Consider the following 24292-nt stretch of genomic DNA (forward strand, 5'->3'; position numbering starts at 1 on the left):
ATCATCTTATACTAATATTATTTACAACTGATACAATTTAGGGTATTAACAACAAGCTCCCAAATTAATCTTCCACATATTCTCTTGCTATCTTGTTTGCTCTGAGAAACCTCAACTGTGGCGCACTATTCTAGATGCAGCCTAACGACTGCCAAGCAAAGGGGATAATCACATCCCTTGATTTATGGGCTATGTTCCTGTTAACACAACTCTTGATGCTGTTTGCCATCCCGACTGCTGGAGTACACTGTTGGCTCACATCTGCTGTGGTTTTAACAAGGACTGCAGCTCCTTTTCAACAGAGCTGCCCACAGCCAGCTAGTCCTTAGCTTGCATCCTTGCACAAAGTTGCTCCTCTCCAAGCTCAGGGCTTTGCACTTGTCCTTGCTGAATTCTTCAGGTTCCTGCTGGCCCATGCTTCGAGCCTGCCTAGGTGCCTCTGGATGGCAGCCCTACCCTCAAACCTATCGACCGATCCTCCTTAATTTGGCATCATCTGCTAATGTGATGCAAGTACATGTCCTCATCTCCTTGAGGTTACCGATAATAGCAGCAACAGGACTGTTTCCTGTACAGCCTGTGGTATTCTGGCACTCAGTATATTACAGGCATGCTGACAGATTAGGACCCATTGATCACTGTGGTCTGAGCCTAATCATGCATGCAATCAGTTGTCACCCAAACACACTGTAACATTACAGTTCACATAGAAGGATGTTGTGGGCAAAACTGCTGGAAGTCTTGCTAATGTCAAGGTAAGTGACAGTCACTGTTCTCCCTCTGTCCACACATTCAGTAATCTCTCCATCATAAACAGCTATCTAGTCAGTCAGGAGTTATTTGCCCAGGTATAAATCCACACTGACTGTTTCCCATTCACTGCAATTTTACTCATGCAACCAGAAATTGTTCTTCACTACTATTTATGTACCAACCTGTTTCCATCCCCTCTTAAAGCATTACCAGGCTTTTCCTGCCATACTGAATTATCAGTGTTACACTGACATGAATAATTCTCATGTTACAAATAATAGGACCTTAGCATCTCCAGAGAATTAGCACACTGCTGTCAAAATAATGCATCTGCCGATACCAAAATGAATGCACCTGTCTTAGTAACTTGAATCACAGCCAAGAACAGTGCTGTTAATTGTAAAAAAAATCCTGAATTTGAGCACTTCGCAGCCAGGGAGCATAAAAGCAATTCTGAATATTCTTTTCCTTCCCCCCCGCCCCCAGTGTACTGAAAATAAAGCAGAACTTCTTTTAAGTAGAACAATTTTTGATTTCATTTTGAAACACTACAAAGATTTCAGATGAATGAATGGCCATGAAGTTTCCTGACTAGTCAAGTGCACTGATGAATGATTCCATCAGTTGAGTTAATAGAGCTTAGGAAGTTGCCTCTTACCTCCACTGATCCTAAAATTTAGTCCTAAATCGCAAGGTGGACACAATCACATACAATGCATCCAAGCAGAGCATCTACAACTTTCTTTAAAGACAGCTGATCCATACCAAACATTAGTCTTCCATTCAAAGCGTACTCTTAAACATTTTTCAAAGCTGATTTCAACAGCAAATCCTAATCTAATTTACCTATTTCATTTTACACTGGCAAGACAGTATTTCCACAAAATTCCTGTCTATTAATTCAAGCAGTTGGGTGGGGTTTTTTTGTTACATAAAGTGTTACATTCACATTTACCTCTTTCTCCTGGTAGTCTGTAATAAGAAATTCTTACAGCTTCTACTAACTGCTAGACTGCTAACTAGAACGTTATACTATATATAAAATAGTGATGCTATTCTACTCATGTACAAACATTGCTAGCTGATAAAGGTAAAGCAAGCTGAATGTATGTGAATTATCAGGTATTTCATATATGAGCTTTGGTTTCTACAGACCAATAATTCTATCCTACAATACTCACTTCTTAAAGAAAGACATAAAACAGGACCATACCCACACATTTAGAACAGATTTTCCAAACCAAACAGGACTGTTCTTTAGTTAGGTATCTGTGCCAAAGTTCAAGTTCAAAAGTTTTCAGATACTCAACTAATAGAAAAATATTAAGTACAAAAAGAGCATTCAGTGAACAAAACATCTTGATTAATTTATGGTTGACAGCTCACATATGTACAAAGGCTTCTCTATATCAGCATTTCATTACCCCAAAATCCAGAAGTTCCATGAACATTTAATTGCCTGGCTACGTTCCTGGTCTAATTTCCTGCATACAAATACTCACTATCAAGTACTTGAATCCATTTCTATTTTCTCCTGTTTTAAACTGAGGTCACCTAAATTTAGACTAAAGCACTCCCTTGTTGATGAACAGTAACCAGGGATAAGACGACATTCTGCTTTGCTCAAGCAACGACTCTGCAGCAGCACCTTAACACACATTCAGCAATTATGGAACACTGAGCTTTGCTTCCAAGCTCAAAGTACGATAGTTTTCCTCCTGACTATGCCCTGTTGTAGACAGTGTCAAACACACCAGCACAATAAGGAAGAAAGGACATACCACTTACATGTAATGACAGCACTTAGAAACAAGAAACAGAAATCTAAAAAAATAAGAGTGTCATCTAGATGATCTCTTACTATTGATAGTTTTCCTACATAACAGTTATCTGTGTGCATTCAAGACACACTTTTCAACAATGTAAATGACCAAAAGCAGACGAAAATTAAGCTGTTATGTTCAAGCATGAGTTCTCCATTTTTAGAGGTAAGCACCTGTTTCAGGACGTTTAGACAGCAGCAGAGGGATATACAGATCTCACATGGGAGCAGCTCAGACATGGCTAATAGAGCAATTACTTCTCCACATGCAACCTTTGGTCCATTAGCAATAACCTACATAAAAACTGCAGCCCAAGCAGACGGCTGGAAGCGAGCCTCAGCTAGGATAATTCACAGCTGAAGATGAGTTGTGTACCACTAAGAATAAGGCTTTAAAGTGTTGAAAACAGTGCACTCCCACAGCAGTTAAAACAAAAAACAAGGAAACAGCCACAAAACAGCAACAAAACAAACACATCAAAAATTAAAATACAAATAATTCAAAACTAAATTCATTTAATTTGCTTTCACGTGTTTGACAGGACAAAAAAAAAGGACAGAAATGATCATTTATCTGCAGAAGGACAGAGAACGAAAAACAAATTTAAAATGCAACACAAAGCTTGAACAGAACTGACAATGTTAACAGATGAATGTTCATATTCAGGTTCAAGATTTGTAACCAAAACACTTTCAAAAACACATTTTTCTGCAGGAAACACCAAATCTTTGCTTCAGTAGTGACTGACTGCCTAGCAAACCACATCCAGCAAGCTAAAGGAATTTGACTTTCAGATATAATTTTATCCATGTGGTGACCAGAGCAAGGTCAGTTCAGTTTAACATCTATAGGAGAAATAACAAAAGAAATACCAGCAAATGCAGAAATGGATTTCATTATCATTAACAGCGAAGATTACATAAAGTCTTTTAAGAGAAAAATACAAAGAAAATTCATTTAAATATTGATTAGACTCCCTTGCTTATTTTCTTCACACTCTAGGAACATATACCACGCACCTGAGAAATACACAGGTAAAGAACCATAGCTGTTATTTTTAAAAGCTAAAAAAGTGAAGCCACATTATTTACTAGCATTGCTAGTTCATGTTAACATGCCAAGACAAAAATGGAGCTCTCAAACCTAACCCATTCAAACAGTGAATTTAAAAGAACCACCTGGCTTTGCCAAAATGGTAATTTTATCCTATCCAGCAGGAAGAAAACCAAAGCCATATAGCACACAGATGAGCACGTGACACCTAAACATAACTGCAAGCAGCATTTTCCATCCTCAAAGCTCTATATTAAGCATTATCAGTAAAAGAGGCATTAAAATGTCATTGTGTGCAAGTATCACTAGAACTATTTACTTTCATCCTCTCCCACAACCTCCCAGCTACTGGAAACTGAAACCCTTCCAGGACTACTCCCAAAATCATTTCAGCCAAAATAAGCCCTAAGAATTTAGATACGTATTTTACTAATCCATCAATTTTGACTGATACAGGTAAAGAACAACCACAAACGCAGTTCAAGTCTTTCAGTGGTGGGATGGTAGCCTCTATAGTTAAGGAGAATACATAAAGGTTTTAGATACTGCAAACAATAAATCAGTACAATGAAATTTTAAATGTACACAACAGCAACATTATTAAGTGCACTAGTGCTATGTCTACTCTGGAAAGCCTGAAGTGTTTCAGTTTAGCTGACTCTTGCTACACCACTACCATTCTCATGCCACCTTTCCTCTTCAGCAGCGCTAGGACAGTAGGATGTGAATGATCTTCCGTATACAGTACACAGTATTTTAATTCTTTTTAGTTACAAATCAAAAAATGCTACTAATTTGATATCTCTTACCTCTAGTAAGGCTGCTGCAGGATCTCCCTGCAAGCTCTTCCCCAGTTTATCAACCTCATCTAAAAGGAACACTGGATTATTAACCCCAACAGTCTTCAGTCCATTGATTATTCTGCCAGGCATGCTGCCAACATAGGTGCGCCTGTGAACAAAAAATATATGATGGAGAAAACATGGGTCAGATGCATGAAAAAATATAGAAACATTCAAAAGACAACCTCTCATGAGAAAATACATGAATATGCAATCTTCTCACTACTCTTCCTCTTTTGAACAACTTTCTAGAACTAGCAGATAAAAAATATGGAATATGCATCTAAACTAAGACAAGCAATTATATTAGCAGGTTTAAGCTCAAGTTTCATGGTGCACTAGTTGGTCTGGGAAGACAAACTACATATGCATCTGAGTATATGGAAAACTTAATGGCTTACAGGCATTTCACATGAACCAGTACAAGCATCTTTGTGTTGTATGAACCAGCAGAAGCAGATTTGAGAATTTCATCGATACAAACAGCAATTCCATTTTATATCCATACAGAGACATTCTTTGCTGCATTTATCACAGCCTCTTCTGCCTGAGCCCAACTAAACAAAATACAGTAATTAAGAATATAAAATGCTGGTCACTCAGAAGAAAGAGATGCATAAAGTGCTGAATTACATTTAGTGCTGAACTACAAGCACCTATCTCATGATCCTCCCAAAGCACATCCGCAGAACAGGCTGGCTTTACTGTAGGTTCTGCTTTCATATGGTCCAAAACAAAAAGGATGATGTTTAAAAGGATGAAATAAATACCATGGGAGTAATTTCAAAACATACTTTAAAAGTTCTTAAATATATTTTTAAAAAATAATTGATAAGAAAAAAAAAAAAAACACCAAAAAAAGCCAAATCAGCCTCCAAACACACAGCAAACAGCAAACAATGTCGGAGCCAGGTAATATTTAGCAAATGATGGGGGGGAAAAAAATGAAGTTACTGTATTTAATTGTGGATCCAAGCAAAGCTAAAGGTTGGTGACATCTTTTAAGCAGCCAGAAATGCAATAGAATTTCAGCTTGCCTATTGCCACCTTCATGAGACAGCTGCTAGAGACTGGAGCAACCAGCACTACTTTGTCTCCTCACTGCCTTTGTTCAAAGCCTCATTCTGCAGTGAGTGAGTACACTCCTATCCACTGAGAAGTATGCTACATCACATTGATTACCAACACAGAATCTGCACAGGGGAGCTATTATAATAGCATGTCACTTCAATCTCCATCTGCATACAGTCAACATTGCCAAAAGCATGGAAAGATCCTATAAAATGCTATAAAAAATTATGAGACTGAAACAGAGTTGAAGTTCACAGAAGTGAATCATTTAGTAGTTCAATGAAACTAATCATTGCAGCTATTTTCTGTTTTTACACAAGGTGCTTAATACACTAATAAGTAATTTTATATGTTTGGGCATATGAATTTTAGGATTAAAAATGCCTAGGTATCAATTTACTCCTCCCATGTGTAACAGTCTAAGTCTTCAACACATGCTCATTTATTAGAGATGGATCTATTAGATGCTATTATCAGACCCAAGATCTCCAGGGTGAATAAAGAATGCTAATGTCAGTTGTAGAGTGACAACAAACCATAACCTAGTATTTTACATTGAAATCACAAACCTAGTTAAACCCGTTTTTATTCCTATCTGGTTATTATGGAACGCAACTCAAGAGTCCTCTGTAAGACAGACTCCGCAGAAACTTATGTATGAAACCACTATTAATATATTAAAATTACAAGCAGATATGGCCATTTATCTGTCTGGACAATAACCTTTGCATCGTAACTTGTGAAAGTGAACACTGCTGTTTGTGAACAGCAGCCTCTGCCTATAAGGATGCTTAGTCATTACTTCCATTCTTTTAGCTACTGCTAAAAGGAAGAAAAACAGCATTCTAATCTTAGCATTTTGATACAAATGTGGCTTTGCTCATTATTTTGACACACAGTTTCCCTCCCTGCATACAGCCTACAAAGAGAAATCAGCTGCTTTCCATTTGAGACAGGAAGTTGTGGACAATCTTGCTGGCACTCTCCTACGCAGCAACAAAAAACACCTTCACAGATCATCCCAGATAAGGTCTGTAGTTCAGTAAACTTTCTACTTATTTTTAGATCAGTGAAAAGTCACCCCTTAAAAACACCCAGGCTGTAATTGGGAGGTACATATCATAGGAAAGGCAGATGGGAAATTAACAGCTCTCCCAGAGTAAACCAGGAATGTTTATGAATCAGAACCCCTAAAGCAGTACTAGTATTACTGGTAAAAACATGATAATTTCTTCACATTTTTCTAAAGACAAAAAAGTTCTAAGTTGTTTAAAATTACAGTGGTTTTCAAATCACAAAATTAGGAAAAGATAGAAGTTAACACCACCAAAGAAACTATTTATGAACTTACTTGCAGCAGGTTGGGGTTTGTTTTGTGGGGTTTTTTTGCAAGGACAAAGGTGCACTTACTGTACATGTGTATCTATACTCTGCAGTCCTGGAACAAAGTTACTTTGCACAGGTAAAATCCTGGTTTGCTTTCTTTCTAGCACAACAAGGCCTGTGCAAGCACACCTTTTCATGCACAGATGCACCTGAGCAAATACTCAGCACAGGACAAAACCAGAAGTAAACTATCCAAACTTCTAGAAACTGAAAAGTGCTGATAAGTATAAAAAATATTAAAAAATATACGTAAAAGCCTCACACAGAGGTGAGAGAAGGGAAAAAAAAAATCTCACCAGCACCACTATAAATAGTGCAGTGACATCTTTCCTTTTCAAAAATAGAAACCTGCTCACATGCAGTAGAGAAGATCACACAGTTCTTGCACAAAACAAATACCAGTACTGGGGAAATCTTAAACTTGGGGAAATTTTTGGCTAAAAACAACTATTTCAGAGCATCTTCTTTTGCTTTTATAAATACAAGTTATCAGTAAATGGAACAGCAAGCATTCACACAGGGTACAGATGAGTGCTAAATGCACGTCTGATACAGCAGTTCTGTTTTTGTACCAAGATGATGACTTCATTTTAAGAATGCAGACCAGTAATATCTTTACCCAGTCAAAAATGACCCACGGAAACCCCAGCTGCAGCCACACGATGCACACTTAAATGGAAAAGCAGGATGCCTGCAGACTGCCCAAGCTACATCTCTCCCAGAGCAGCACAGGGACTGAAACATCACTGCCCTCCATGCTGCAACACAAGATACTTTGTTTTGCTTGCTAAATCTATCAGTGTGCTCCTTTCACCTGCAAGTTACAACGAAATGAATGCTATTTCAGGTAATATCTGCTCGCAAGTGAAAATCATCCACAATTTCTTTTCCAATGCTTTAGTACATTTGGTATGCTTTGTAAATGTCTGGTACATTAGTAGATGCATACACTATCATTTTTCTGCAACATGAATAGAATGCTTAACTTAAGCCTTAAAGCCTAAAAAGGAGCTTTAAGTAGAAAAAGGAGGGATCCTAAGATACAATATTTAGAAAATAAGCCCACTTAAAAGTCGCACTCTGAGAAGAAGAGCACATGTCTTCTTGACTTTCAGACTGCTTCTGTAATTCCCTTCCATGATTGCCACCAGAAGCATAACATCGATTCACTAGACCAGGATTAACCTGGAGGATCTATTCATGAAAACAACAGAAACAGAAACACAGAAAAAAAAAAAATCTGTCTTCAACTGCTCGATTTTACTTAACATGAAACATTCAAAAGCAGTTGGTTACAAGGGACCAGTACCAACCACCACAAAGTCTGTCTTCTGCTACATGGCTAAAGAGGAACCACCTGGAACTCCTATTAATGCTAGATGGTAATTTGTCCATCTGGTCAAATCTAATTTTAAGTATTTATCTTATTAATAAAAATTAATTTCTAACATGCAAAAATTCTACAACAGCAGCCAGAATCACCTGAATTTCTACCTTCTTAAAGTCATTATCACATGACCGCAGCTCCCCATGACAGAAGCAAACAAAAATACAAAGCAAAAAAAAAAAACCCAAAAAACAAACAAAAAACAAACAAACAAAAATACAAACAACAACAAAAAACAAACAAAAAACAAGCAAACAAAAAATACAAACAACAACAAAAAAAAAAACCAAAAAAAAACAAAAAAAAACAAAAAACAAAGCTAAGAAATTACTGGCTATTAAGTAACAGCTGATGACAGTTCTACTTTCTTTCCATAATGTCTGCTCTGTATACACTGGTCTCTCCTTTAGAAAGGCTCAAGTTTTACTCAGCCCTGGAAGAAGTTCCTTAATGTCTGTAAACGCTTAGTATTCAACAACCCCTAGTGGATTCAATATCAAACAGCAACTTGTAGTAGCTGCATTATGCATGTTCTTACGATTCATCGATTCATACATTAAATAATTTGAAACATCAGAATTCTGACTTCGTAAACAGTGGCAGTTTATGAATTACAAGGAATAAAACCCTGTGAAGAAGGGCAATTCTGCTTTTTTTTTCCATTAATGTCTAAGTAAATGGGCAAAAAGTCCAGCTATTATAAAGGTTTACAAAACAATAAACCACACAGAAAGCATACACATAAAACTGATCAATTTAATCAAACATACGTACAACCTTACTCAGTTTTTAACTCCCAGTGGCTTCTGGATATGTTGATCAAACCTACCCTAAGAAAACCTCACAAATGATCATTCATGCCACAAACTCCAGGTGTAGTTCAGTGTGTCAAGTACAACAGTGCTATTTCAATGTTTCTTCTCCCACATTCTGGTCTAAAAAGTGATCAATAGTACATCAATAGTATATTAAACTCTGGATAGCCAGAAGTACATGCACAAGCATTTGAGTATGTTTCCCACTATGTCTTCTACATTCCTGTTAGTAGGGACTGTGAATTTGCAGTACTCTAATATATTCACACACTGAACTAGCTTACACAATGCTATGTCTGATACCACAAAATGAATTTTTGTTGGGCATTTAAGATTTCATTAAAATTAATAGTGAAGTGGTAAAAATTCCAAGGTGCATTTTATGTTGTGAAAATAAAAAGGAGTAATTTGCAACTGGAACAACACTGACAGCACATTCTGATAATTGATGCCAGTAGCACAGCCACTGGGCAAAAGTAACTGTTTACAGAGTATCAAAGAACTAATAGCTTTAATGTGCAGTAATGTACCAGCTGTTGTATGGAGAAATCACATGGTTTTACAGATCATTAGACTTACTTAATGGAACCAAAATCACTGCACTCCTGTTTAGTTGCTACTTACCTATGTTATCTACTCATTATTCTTCCAGCAGGGTATGGGAAACTGGCTAATTTAAACAATTCGTTTACAAGTCTGAGAAGCAGATGTGTAAAGAGATACAAATAAAAAAAATAAGTCCCAAGGAAAGGGCATTGGACTCTTCTACCATAAGTGTCCCTGTACAAACATCCTTTTGAAATGGAAAAACAGTATACTAACATGGCTGAAATATTCTTAGTAACTCAGTTGCTATTCTCCAGCAACTTATAAGGATCGCTCTCAGTTTTTACTCTGGTTCTAGTAACAAACATGGTTATGAAATAATGTGTTGTTAGTCATACGCTACTTCATTTAACTGAATCTTTGCACTCCTCCTACAGCTTGAAAAATCTCAATCACAGTGCCAAAAAAACCTGAAGATGAAATGATTTAGAAATATAAAGGCAGTTTTGATCCCAAGCATATGAAGTCCACGTGTCTTGGATCTTGCCACAGTTCTAGAGCCAGGTATGATTATTCCATTCTCCACTTAGAATAAAAAAGCAGGAGCAGAAAAGAATAAAGAACAAACCTCAACAGTGAATGTCCACTCTCAAGAACAATGAAAAGAATCAGTATGTTCTGTAATAAAATAATAAACTACTTGTAATAAAAAAGGAAATACATACCTATGGCCTCGGATATCAGATTGATCACAGACACCTCCTAAAGCAATTCTGTGGAATTCTCGTCCCAAAGTCTTTGCAATCGATCTCCCAACACTGGTTTTGCCAACTCCTGGGGGTCCCACAAAACAAAGAATGGGTCCCTTGAGGTTGTTTTTAAGCTGCCTGACAGCTAAGTACTCCAAAACTCTTTTCTTCAACTTCTCCATAGCGTAATGATCGTTATCCAGAAGAATTCGAGCTGCACGAATTTCAAGGCGATCTATCAATCGTTAACAACAGAAAGAGTATCAGCACATTTACCTTTAGCAATGGAAACAATTCTACTGTGCAATAGTAATAACCACATTTTCATACACGTTTATCAGTGTAATTCACCCAGCACTCACATTTACATTGCACACAACATTTTGCTAAAATAATTATAAGCTTTATTTCTTTAAGAAATAAACACAAGCTAAAGAGATCGCTCTATGGATAAGAGAATTAACAACAAAAAATGAAACACTCTCTCACTGTGACACAGATTTAAAATCTGGTTCAAATTAATATCTGTCCTGAAACAGCAACTGAACAACATGCACATTTGTCAGAATCCATCATCTCACAGATGGCATCTGAAAACGTAAAGTCTTATCAAAAGGTAAATTCAATCCTATATCTTCATTGTCCATTTACGTTACAGTCTGTTATTATCTCATAAGGCTTGAATGGCAGGCATTGCTAGCTAAATACTACAAGTGACTGCACTGTGCAAAACACCCATGTGATACTAGGACTGGAAAAGTTTAGTTTTTACAGTTGCCATAATTTGAGATAAATTGACACGCATAATAAAAGGAGTTTAACTACTGCTTTAGACAGAGCAGGAATTTCTGGCACAAAGCAGCTGTCTCTGCTCTATAACATAAACGGGAAAACAGAATGAAATGAAGCCCATCAACTCTGTGGAAACCTACCTGTCAGCTTCTATGCACTGCAGATGCAAACCCCTCATCCCAATAACTGTGTGTGTTTCACTCACAGACAGCTATTACTACAGTCCCATATTCTACCATGTAATTCTTTATAATGAACAACTGAATAAAAAAGTAATTAATGATACTAACTTCCCAGGTCTTTTTAATTGTATTTTCCATTTACATTTGTTTTTATTCTCTTTACCCATGAAGTCCAAAGCATCACTCATCTGAGTAGTTCTGCAAGACTGAAGGGCAAATTCGTTCAAGAGGATACAAGAGTCAACAAACACTTCACCCACTCTGCGGCTTTTTAACTGATACTGACAAACATAGGCAGATCTTTTTACCATTCAGTCATTAAAGAAAATATTTGTAAGTAGATTTGTGGACATGCTAAGCTCTAATTCAAGGTCAACATTTGTCACCATGTGTACTAAGAAGGCAAAAGACAGACATGCTACTGCTGGTGTGCACATTCTTTAAAAAGTAGATTGTTGTAAATGCCATCCAAACCTTCACTCTTCAGAACACTTCTGGGAAGTATTTCTGCCCAACGAATCTACTTGTGCTGGTCTACACTTTCCTTGATCTCCATTTCTGCACCCTATTCCTATACAAGCAATATCAATTTCTGTTCAAAGATTTGGAATCAATGGTAAAAGGTTGAGAGGATGCTTTTTTTTTTTTTTTTTTTTTTTCTGTTTACCCGAAGTTTTAACTATGAAAATTAACAACTTTGCTTTTTCATCCTCTTGATCTTTAACAAACTTGATCAACATGAGACATACCAGAACCTTCTTCAGGAACATTTAAGCTACAGAAATGTAAAAAGTTTTTTTGTTTGATGTAAGAGATGTAATTAGCAGCAGTTTTCTTTGTGGTTTTTTTTTTTTCTCTTTTTTAACAGAACAATACCGTTATTTGATGTGAAAAAACCTCCCCTAAGCAGCTTTCCAGGGTGACAACTCCAGATTCAATTTTTCCAAAAACAGATCACAAATACAACTATTAAATACCATCATCCAGTACAGTCTCTGAAGCAGAGACATCTCAATCACTACTGCTGAATATGCCATGAATGTGATCACAGTGAGACATGGAAACAAGAAAATAATCAGTTTGATTATTAGTGTTATTATTATTAGCCTGCTTGAGACTAATAAAAAAATTTAAGGGGAAAACAATTCCAGTGTTTCACTCTAGTAAGAAAAATCTAAAAACCACCATTCTGAGAAGCACAGTATAGATTTGTTTATTACTGTTTCACTGTGTTGCCATAGTAATACGATATGATTTAATTAATCCTACCTGAAATGCAGTTAGCAAAAAAAAAGCAAAACAACTCCCATAAAGACTTGCTTAATATAATACAACCTCTTTGAAAACACGCCTACTGCACTGTGATGTAATCACATTTCTATTTTTGGAATAACAAAGTATGCAATAGCAGAGATTGCAAGTAATAATGCTGCCATTTTATAGATATTACTTGTTTAACTCACATTTTTGGGCATACAACTGTGTTACGTGGGCTATTCAGGATACAGATCTTTATTTAAACATGGTAAACTGCAAGACTTGAGTAGCAATAATAGCATTTTACTAGGAGACAACGAAAAAAAAATTTGGAATAGAGATCTAAGTACATTCTTCTGTCTTTACATCATAGCTACTTGTCCTAAAATGTCTGGGCAAGAGACAGTCAACAGTAACAGAAGGATTTACCTTTCGTACTCTTGTTCCATGGCAGTTCTACCATAAGTTCCAAATAATTTCTTGTTAATGCATATTCTGGCATTGACTGAGGCATCTTCTTCAATCTGTAAGTACATGCATAGAATTCATAAGGCTAATGGGGAACTACCTGCAAACTAAGACATTCTTTTGCACTAAAAAAGAAAAAGATATTTAGCAAACCCTTTCATATCCCAACACCTGTAATACTAAAAAATTCACTAATACATCAACTACAAGATTTGTCTTTGCATAATGATAGCTTATTCATATGATATTCACAGAAAAAAACAAATACCATCTTCCAAAGCATACACTGCATTCAAAATGCATGCACCACAGCGTAATTATATAAGTACATATACATATGCATATACACACACAGTATCACCAGCGATGTTGTTAATGTTCATATCATCACTGATACCAGTTATACACTCACAGAGAAAGGAACAAAGAATCAATGTGCAGATCACTTTTGTCATTAATTATTAACAACCGTGGTGTTATTTGTCCCCTCTCCTTTTCTTTTGAAGTATTCACTTCATAACATAGAGATCTACAGCTTGCAGTTTAAAGCTGTATTAATTCATAAGTCACATGTGAATGGCTTCTTAGTTGTCACCATCTCTGATGTTCCAAGATGAGGAAATTTGGAAACAAAATAGCAGCACATTAATAAGCCTCTAAAAATTATTTCCAAAACACAACCAGTACAAATATATCATTAAGTAAAATGTTAATGCAAGATTTATTCTAAAAATATATTAGGAAAAGAAACTGCCATTTCCAATTCTCCTACCTCTTTATTTCCTTAAGACAAACTTTAAAAGCTTGTTCTGACATACTGGAAGTTCTAATCTTTTTCTCAAGCATGACAACATCATCATGATCTTCCTCCTCCTCCTCATCTTCTGTGGTGCTTGGAATATGATTGATTCTTCTATTAGGACGAATAGCTACAACCTGTGGAACAGGTAACAGAGAGTAGCACCACAATTTTTGTTTTTTTTTAAATAAGGTGAGTACTTTGACTTTGAAAGGAAACCATGAGGAAAACATGCAAGGATTTGGGAGAAACTACTTAGCAGAATAAACCCAACATTTTAAATCCAATAAATAGTTAAACAAAGTATTAATGGTACTACTTTAAAAAGTTACCGTTCTTATTTTACTGTATTTATTTGCTAAGTTCATTTGTCAACCACCATAATCTAGTAGGTAACTGAAAACAAAAAAAGAATTGAAAAAGTTATTCGGATACTTTGAAAAGCTGGCACTGCAGCCCATCTTATTAGGTGGGATAAGCAAAATATTTACAAGCAAGTAATCTCTCTTACTCTTTTTCTTAATTATTTCTTGTTTGCTAAATTGTACATGTACAATTAGATGCAGCAAAAGTGCAGCCTGTCACAGTTAAGCAAGCTACATTTCACAACACACATTAATTATCCATATTTCAAAAGCCGTGATTCACCTTTAAAGGTATTAATAAATTGCACACCTTGTATAAGCATGCATATATCATGCAAGTTAAGGCTATCAAATGATTCTTTAATGGAACCTGAGCACTTATTTGAGATCAGAAAGTGCTCAGATGAAATAAGTGATGCCCAGACAGCTTTAAAAAAAGTTTTCTTTTTCAGATGTCTCAACAGCTGAATTTGCAAGCTGGGTGTTCTCCACTGACACAGCCTGAGCGCTAAATACTACAGCCACAAGTTAAAACCTTACATAGACTACAGTTACATGCTTTCATTAGCCTTTTTAAAAGTGCATTATTATACTTATGTGTGACGCTTTAGAGTCCCAGATTTTAAGGTCCATACCCTTTTATCATCATCCTGTTTTGGCTTTCTTGTTTTCTGAAGAAGCTTCAGTCCTTCAATTTGTCTAACAAGCAATGGTATAGTCATCTTGAACCTTTCCTCCAGCCTAACCGCATCTAGAATCTAAGAACAAGGAGTTATGAGAGGCCAACAAATTCACATTAATGGTTCATCACTGAAGAGAAGAGGTACACACGAGATGTCATCACAGTCTTTTGATCAGAGTTATCAATTAAGGGAATTTGGGATTTGGGGAAAAAAAAAGAGGTATCAATAAAAGAATACAGCATACAAAACCTAGTTTCAAGGTTTGGACAGCAAAACCACAAAGTAATTCCAAAATACCAAAAAATATATAATTTTTTATCCTCTTTAAATTGTCTTTTTCTTTTGGTTACATTTTTGGAACACATTGCCCAGTGAAGTCATGGTTGCCCTTACATTGGTGGTGCCAGTTCAAAGCCAGGCAGGACAGGACTCTGGGCAACGTGGTTTAGGCTATAGGACGTGTCCCTGCCTATAGCAAGGACACTGGAACTAGATGATCTTAAAGGTCTCTTCCAACCCAAAACATTCTATGAAATCCAGGCTTGGATTTCATTCAGTTAAATGAACAGTTTCTCACACTATCTACATTCATTTAGCTTTTAAGTGAACTCTGATGTAAAGGTACGTAGAAAGATATTTGAAGCAAGAGCATAAAACCGTTTAAAAAGTATTCCTCCTTGGTTGTAACAGAAATACTTTCTGGCACAATACTAGCACCACCTAACAAAATTACCCTAAAACTGATCATAACTATAGAAAAGTATCAAATACTTCACCCTCAGAACAGTTTAAGGACACAATACCTGAAGCTTCTCTTGGTTGGATGTACGGATGATTGAAGTCAGTATATCTGGCAAAGCTTCCCTAGGCAGATTATCCAGTAGACGTCTCAGCTTTGCAACTGCAGGAACAGACATATCCAGCATCTCAACCAACTGTAAGGAACACACAGTGAACAATATTCAGAGTTGTTGGATGTTTCTTTTTTTTAAGCAAGTATGACTTAAAAAGCATTGCATCTTTAAGAATGAAACATGCATAAATGCTTTGCCAAAAATGTTCTGTGGAGAAAAATTTGCACATAGAAGAGGAACAGGCATCTAAGACTCTGGGCTTTACACTAGTCCATGAAGTTCATCACTGTTCCAAGTGCTTTTTTCAATGCCTACGTCTTCTATTCCCTCTCAAATACCCTGATTAAAACTCAACCCATTTACCTCCTCCTGTACCTCCTTTAAACACTAGATTTATTACACCTGAGAACATGTGTTTATGAAGTCTCTATTCAAGTGTGCATTTTTCTCATTTAATAATACAGTTTCAAAAATCCATTATATGTACCATGAATTTTAGAAAAAAAACACTTTCCTAAAAGCAATATATACACACACACATATATAAGTGTTTTGGTTTTTACTATAACGTACTTACAGTACCAGCACATACAAACTACTATAAAGTTATTGTAATGTTAACTGTTAGATTCATCCTGAAATGAACTGCATTGAGACCCTCAAAAACAATATGGAAATCTCAAGCCATACCAAAGACAATACTTTTCCAGCAGAACTGAAATCCTACTTTCACTAAAAGATGTGAGAGGTACAAAGAGAGAAGAGCAAACAGAAGGAAAAAAAAAATAAAAAGCAAACTGGAAAAAAAAAAAAAAAAGCAGCAAAATATGTGTGTCTGTACACTGATTTAAAATAAACAGGATTAAACCAATTTACCTGCACAGCATACTTGTAGAACTGTTCTGACAGCTCTCCAAGTTCCTCCTCAGACTTATGCTGATTTGTAAACTGCTCAAGTCGATCCAACTGCTCAACTTCCGCAACAGGGTACGGCTTCTCCTTCAGCAGCTGCAGTATCTGGAACCGGCAGAGGCCCGTCACCAGCAGCGTATAATGTGGCTTGGGCCAGTTGCTACCAACCACCTGAACTGCCAAAGCAGCAGTGCCAATCCTGAAATCAGATCAAACCTTCGTATTATTTGTCACCTTCCACAGAATGTTTAACGTGCCCCTCATGTGAAGCAACCTAGTGGGTCATAATTGTTCCTCATCAGCAATGGTAACCACATCAGAGGATTTCCTTTATGACGGAAACCAATGACACCATGCCTTGAAATTTAAAAAACCAACGAGCCAACTGAAACATGAATGAAGGCAATACATCACATACATCCCAGCTGGAGAGATGTAATTTTTTTCATAAATAGATTATGGGGTCTTGGAACAGGAACAGAACACTCGTATTTCTGCTCAAACTCTGCACATCAGAAAAACCAGTCTCTATAATTTATGGTTTACAAGCAAAACTGTCTGTTTTATGCAAAACTAACGTTTTAGATCGCATTTATTTGAACAAACTGTTTAAGTAGAATTAAACTGCAAAACCTTACTAAATCCACTGTTGGAACTAAGTTTTGCACGGAACACAGCACGTTAAATTTACACACAGCTGATCCCACATAAATACAATTAGATTTCATTTCAAGTAAACCGAATCTCCCACCTTACTTTTATTTCACAAAGTAACGAACTTCTATCACTAATAACTTTCTATCTCTAATAAGCTGTGCAGCCCTAATGACCCCGAACTGCTTTCTAGGATCGCGTTACTGTCCCCTCGGTCTCGCCCAGCAGCAGACCCGCACGGCGCTGCCCCCTCCCCACGCCTACAAGCTCCCCCGACCCAGCGCCGCACGGAGGTACCGACGCGACCCCCGAAGGCCACTAGAGCAGGGCGAGGCGGCGACACCTGTGCAACGAGGGCAGGTCGTCACAGTCGGACGTGGGGTCGCTGGTGTTGGGGATGACGCCGATGATGGTGCTGCGTAGCGAGGTGCCCTTCAGCAGCCGGCTGCGCACCAGCTGCATGTTGCGCGGCGAGTCCACGCTCGTCCGCATGGTCGAGCCGGGCAGCAGGACGCCCTCATGGGTGAGCAGCAGCGGCAGCCGGCTGGGGATCTGGATGGCGCTGCCCGCCGCCATGGCTGTCTCGCTGCTTCTCGGAGCCCCGCCCCGCTACGGGCACCCGGTAGGGACAGGACCAGGACCAGGACCAGGACCAGGACCGGGATCGGGACCGGGCCGGGCACAGCGCGCTGCCGGGCATCGCGTGGAGACTCCCCGCCCCAGCGGGACCCTGCCGGGCACAGCGCCTACAGCCCCCAGCACAGGATATAAAATCCTGTGGGCCGCTCGAGGACAGCTCTGTGCTGCGGCTGGCGCTGCCAGCAGATGGCAGGCGAGCACTTACAGTGCCAGCATCCCTGAATAAGGCTCTGCTGTGCCTAACTCGGTTACATGACATGACCAGGCTCTGAGCACTCAGGCCTTCAGCAAGCGCAGATGAACAAGCAGAGTACAGAGAAAGCTCAGCAGCATCCCCCCCCACCCTTTTTTTCTTCCTTTCCTTCCCCAACCCCCCTTTTTTCTTCCCTATTCTCCACTGGAGAAAAGAGGTTCAATATCCATATTGCATAACATAATGAGCTGCATTAGCCAAGCCCATGTTAATCACTGACTTATTAGCTATGCTTTGAACAAAGGTAACCCTGTACAGAGGTGAAATCTCAGTAGCAAGGCATGTGTTTACACCAGCTGACCATCTGAAATGCACGAGCACAGCTGCAGGCAGAAGCTCGCTGAGTCATGCAGCCTGTTAAAAGCTTAACACTGTCAGCGGTAGGGTAACAAGGTAGATGGGAATAAGTATGATTAAATGCAACAAAACTACAGTCGAGAAAAATATCTTCTCTCTGCAGCAACCACGTTAACTTAAAAAGAACCCAGAATGAATCCCTGTGATCATCAGAATGAGCTCAGATCATTCTTGAGAAGTCTGAAACATATATTTGGGTGATTTAAAACCCCGTATTGTACTGCACAAATGTAGTGTCCAGTGCCCACCTTGATTAGGATGTTTATGTAGAGTTTTACTGCTCCTAATAGGCATTTTTTTGTTTAAATAGAACTGGGTCACACCTGAGCAACAGCTCTTCTCAAGTGTTTTCTCAAGGTGCTGAACTTCTCGACACCTGGAGAAACAGACCAGAATTAAGATATTTAGAGAATTTTGTGCCTCCATCCCAGAGACTTCAGATCAGAAGGGGCAGCTGCTGTGTGATCTGACCTCTGAATCTCACTAGCAACTTCTCCATCTAGTCCACAGTATCTGAGATGCACTGTATTTTCTGGAGAGGAATTTAACCTTGACTTAAAGACTTACTGAAATGGAGAAGCTACCACCTCTACAGCTACGTGTTTTAATAGCTGATTACACGGTTACAATCTGCACCTTGCTAGTAACCACGGCTTCTTAAGACTGGTTTCTGCTGCATCTTTATCTAACAGATTGAAGAGATGCTGACTATGAGAAAAACCCTTCCTCTATGCACACTACCAATAGCCCACTATCAAGTCACCACTTGACTTTCTTTGGGTGAAGCTGCTTTGATGAGCATATTTCTGATGTTTTAATGTGATTTAGTCCTATTTAAAACATATACAGGCCATAACTGGCATTTCAGTGGTAGTCTCACAACCATCATATAAAGGGGGAATATCAGTTTCAGTCTGATATTCTCATAAAATCAAGACAGAAGTTTCTAGGCATCACTTCACACAGCTTACACACTAATACTATGGGATGAATGCAGCACAAATCTAACTGATGGAGATGTGTATCGCCATGATGCAGTACAAGAGACTGCATGTGATACCAGGTGGTATGGAGCACCTATGATTCCCACCTCATAGATCTATGCTGATCATCTGAGCTCTGCAGTCTCCTGCTCCCAACTCTCCCAAGCCAGACTGACACAACAACAAGACCTCAGGGAATTTTCATTGACTAAACAAATCCATACTGCTTTATATCCCAGCTCTGCAAGGTAAAAAACCTCATTCACATTAAGCACATAAATAGTCCCGTTAATATCTTTCAAAGATTGAAAGGACAGCAATGATTTCTTTGAGCTTCCTAACAAGATCATTCTAATCCTTTTGCAAAACTGATCTTCTGCATGACATATCTTCAAACACATTTGTGAATTGCTTATTTTACACCTGTAAAACTCACTTCAGTTACACCCCTCTCCCCCAGTTCAGCTCTAATTCTTCTCCCTTCATGAACAAGATAATTCAGTAGCTCCATAAAACATGATTGAGGTACTTCACACTGGAGGCCTGAGATCAGTACCTGCTGCTGAAACACCATGCCTCAGGCGTGCAGTGTATCAGCAGAATGACAGTGAAAAGAACTCAGGATCTTTAATCTGGAATTCTCCACTTGGCACAGATCTGATCTGATTTCCTTTGCATCACATATATCTCAATCCAAATTCCTTGCTCCCAGCTGAATGATGGAGGCATTTATTTTAAGGCACAATATAAATAAACTTGAGCCTCACTTCTCACTATTAATTTTCACAAGCACTAGTGACTTTAAAATAAATGAAGACATTTTGTTCATAATCAAGTTGCATAAAAAGACTGTTTAAATTAACGTAACTCAACCAAACCTTTATGCTAATTGTGAAAAAAAAACAAACAAACAAAAAAACCACAAAAAAACCCACAGAAAAACCTGTCTATAAAAAAGTATTTATGGCCAGTTTAAAAAAATATTTTAATAGAATAAATATAGTCATTAACTATATAATATAATATTAACTGTACTATAAAAATTACATTGAAACTTGAGCATTTTGAAATGAATAAACAAAAATTCTAACAATGGGAATTCAAAAATATTAGAGTGGTATCAATACTTACCTTTTTCTCCAAAATCATCATTCTCTGAGCTTTAACAGGCAGGAATATATATCTATGCACCCTACCCCAAGTACTGCTGGATTCCTCACACAGTCCTTATCTAGGTTGCCTTACACCAGACAGCCAAGCAATAAACAGCACAAGAGCAAACAGCTCAGCTGGAACAGCAAGCATGCTAATTCACCAGCTGGTTGATGTCAAATTCAAGTGATAATGGCCGAGTTCTCCCTGGTTTTTCCTAGTAGGAGAATAAAGAGAATCTCTGCAGTCTGGACACTGCTTTTGTGTAGTGCTTTTAGATACGTCAACACTGAAATGCTTTAGAAGAGCTTTACAATTTATTAGCACCTGCAATTTGGAAAGACTTGATAGCTATATAACATGCTCAAGTAGTTTTCCTTTTAAAAATTGATGGCTTCTTTATTCTTATTGACCTACTTTGCATTTCTGAAAATTTGCATTGTCAAGTACTTAAAGCCTTCAACTGGAACATACCAGCTATGTGTTGTACATACACCAATTTGCATTTGAAACACATTTCCATTATTTTGCACCCACTGTTATTGTTTGGAAATAATATTTACCATTAGTTTAAAGTGGGAGTCATTTAAAACAAAGAAAATACAGCTATAGCAAATATGACTTCATAGATGCATACAAACATTAAGCCACTTTGCATGTTGATTGTTTTTACTAAGGTTGTGCATCTTTGATATGTTGCATGTTTCAGAGTTACTGGTACCTTAACTAGCCCATCAGTCCTAATACCATTTATTTTTCTATTGACTAGATGTCAGTTATTAACAATAATTTTTCAGTCCTTCTATTCCAAATCAATAGTCTTAAGACCTTGAAGAGCACCCAATAACAGTACTTTGACATTGCCTATATAAAAAGTGAAAGCTCTATCTATATGAAATTAGCCTTCTCCAGTGGCTCATTATCTGAGGGCAAATGCAAGTGATCCTGTCTTTTTAAAAGTCAGGAAAGAGGTACAAGTCATTTCTGCAGCTGCATATTCTGAAGACATTTCTTCCTTGGAGGTTGTGGTAGAAGTTTCAAATGTGTGAGTTCTGTAGAGGCCAACCTCATCACCTGTTTGAATTTGTTTGCAAAACTGAATTGTAAAATAATACATCTTTAAATGTTAAAAACACTGTTCTAACCAACATCATCCACTATTAAGCTTCCACACGATATGGACTCATAGCCTATTTATGTTTCATTGCCTCTCAAATAAATTCTCTTTTGCAGAAAATATGCATTTACTTTCGATTCTTCTGCCTCTTCACTGACAACCCCCACTGTTCACAAGCCCTCACTAAAGGTCCTGCAGCTATGTTATAAGATGATACTCAATCTGTCATCAGACGTAACATTTCTCATAATGTTTTCATTTTATACTTACAGATTGTTTGATGCAGTGGTGTTCTGTAGGAATTCTTTCTTGCTAGTCTCCACTGCTGTGTCTGAGAATGAAAGAGGAAAAAAAAACTGTCAATTTCCTTTTCAAATTCTCTGTCTACAAGAACTGAGCTTCTCTTAACAAACATATAATCTGCTTCCCATTGCAACAAAATACTTAAGCATACTGCTTTAAGATGTAAACTGTTGTTTAGAATTAATCCAACCTGTTTTTTTATACATCGGTTAATAGAAAGAATAAAGAATATGCAAGACTAGTACAGTTTAAAGGACTTACTGTTAGGATTTTGCAATAGAGATAGAACAGTGCAGATTTAGCATTCTTACTAGGTGAGAGATTTTATAAATATAGGGATTCCATTCCCTATGCACAAGATGAACCACACAAATCAACCGTTCATTAGATTATTTCCCATTAGATTATTTTTAGCATATGCTCTTCCAAGTGCTGCATGCACTCTGATGATTCCTGGCCTCCCAGCAGCTTGGCTTGCATCATCAACTCTTCACAAATCTTTAAAATACTGTACTAGGAAGTAAAGTTACGTAAGCTATTCAAAAGCTATAACAGAATGTAACTTAACTGGATTTATAAGTTCATTTGTTTTTAACATCTAATTTTTCCCACATTAGTTTTGCAGAGGAAATTTTAAAATCTGTTGTGTTTTTTTTCTTTTTTTTTTAATGCAGGCTCTGTATTATATACCCTTAATCATTCTTTCTTCACAGAAAAGAATCTGATTTTTCACATCAAGCTTGATGAAAAAGCTACCAGCTGGTTATGCAAGTTCAGCACATGGAACAGATGCCAAGAATTAATGGCAGAACATTAGTGACTAAGAGAGCATGAGACCTTTTGGAAATTTGTAAAGCTGTGAATAGGACTCTTTTGTGGTAATTGTGAAATGCATTTTACAGTTGGTAACAGACCTCACAGGAATCAGTGAACTCAGACACTTCATCTTCTATTCAGAAGTGAGAGGTCCAAAGAAAAGAAGAAAAAATAAGTACACAGAAAAAGAAAATTCAAACACTGTTCAGGTTAGAAACTCGGGCTGTAGGGGACAGCAGAGTCCTCAGGCCTGTTTTCACTTTTATTATGTAGACAAAACTGCAGTATTAGGATGAATGTGAATTTTACCTACACATCTTATCAACTACTTAATACTCTGCAATGGAAGAAGACCTGAAAGTCTTGCAGGGTCCCAAAACACCAGGTAAAATAAATGCCCTGAGTCTTCTTTTACGAGACAAAGAACCAATCTCATGCTATCAATACAGGATGCTACTAACAAAGTAGTCTTTCTATATTTTTGTATGTGTTGACTCTGTGGGGGGGTTTAGCATAGATTGAGGAACTGCAGCTTCCAAGTTGATGCACCCTCCCACCTAGATGGTGTTTGGCTATCTAGTCTAGCTAATTTTCCATTTCAGCCTATAAATCAAGTCTTTGGCTTTTGCTTCTGGCTATTCTAAGAGTGCTGCTTTAACAAGAGAGAATGGAATATCAGTGCCAAAAAGCACCTCATAAGTTAGATGAGGCAGCAGGCAGCAAGGACTGTATAACCGCTACAACAAAAGCACAAAGAATACAAAGTTGCAGGTAATAAAGGAAATGATCAACAGGAGAAACAGGCAACTGAGATAAGAGACACTAAGTACAAAGGATGAAGACACAATATGTAAGGAGAAAGATAGGAAACAAGAATGCCTTTGTGTTGCACCTCTTACAGTCTGTCAAATTTCTTTCCAAGAACTGCTTATTGCACTGCCTCACATTTGGGGGTATTAAACAACAGTAAGTATAAAATCTCCTACTCTTGCTTTTATTTCTGCTTCAGCATGACTTGCAATGTTTTTTATCAAGCAATATTTCTTGATTCCATTTATAGCCCAGATTTCTTTTTTCCTAAATCATTTGATTGCAAAAGTACTGAACAGCTTCAACTTCTGAGATGTTTAGTAGTCTTTGCATGTATGAAGGTACCTTCAGTCCTTCCTGATACTGTATTTTGCCTTGAACTTCCTTTTTCCCCTCACTTTCATTGTACTTTTGTTTTTCCTTTCTCCTCTTCATCTTGCAATATGATGTGTTTTCTATCATACCCACTCA

At 37.6% G+C, this 24292-nt stretch overlaps 1 protein-coding gene across 2 annotated transcripts in view; it reads right to left on the bottom strand.

The window, feature by feature from the left end:
- The window catches only part of LONP2 (lon peptidase 2, peroxisomal), a 38902-nt gene extending 17974 nt beyond the window's left edge, over positions 1-20928 (bottom strand). The window contains exons 1-8 of one of the 2 annotated variants that reach the window (XM_085551043.1): positions 20755-20928; positions 16702-16936; positions 15775-15906; positions 14924-15046; positions 13897-14060; positions 13086-13180; positions 10402-10660; positions 4439-4580 (exon numbers count right to left, since the gene is read on the bottom strand). In XM_085551043.1, coding sequence (XP_085407169.1) covers positions 4439-4580; positions 10402-10660; positions 13086-13180; positions 13897-14060; positions 14924-15046; positions 15775-15897 — 906 coding nt within the window. In that variant the 5' untranslated portion in view covers positions 15898-15906; positions 16702-16936; positions 20755-20928. Of the gene's footprint in view, positions 1-4438; positions 4581-10401; positions 10661-13085; positions 13181-13896; positions 14061-14923; positions 15047-15774; positions 15907-16701; positions 16937-17734; positions 17987-20754 lie in introns of those variants that run through there. The other variant, XM_015873910.3, reaches the window with a different exon arrangement.
- Between the last annotated feature and the right edge of the window lie 3364 nt (positions 20929-24292).

The sequence above is a fragment of the Coturnix japonica genome, chromosome 6, assembly GCF_054131305.1.
Source record: "Coturnix japonica strain WE chromosome 6, WE-NBRP24, whole genome shotgun sequence".
Taxonomy (NCBI): domain Eukaryota; kingdom Metazoa; phylum Chordata; class Aves; order Galliformes; family Phasianidae; genus Coturnix; species Coturnix japonica.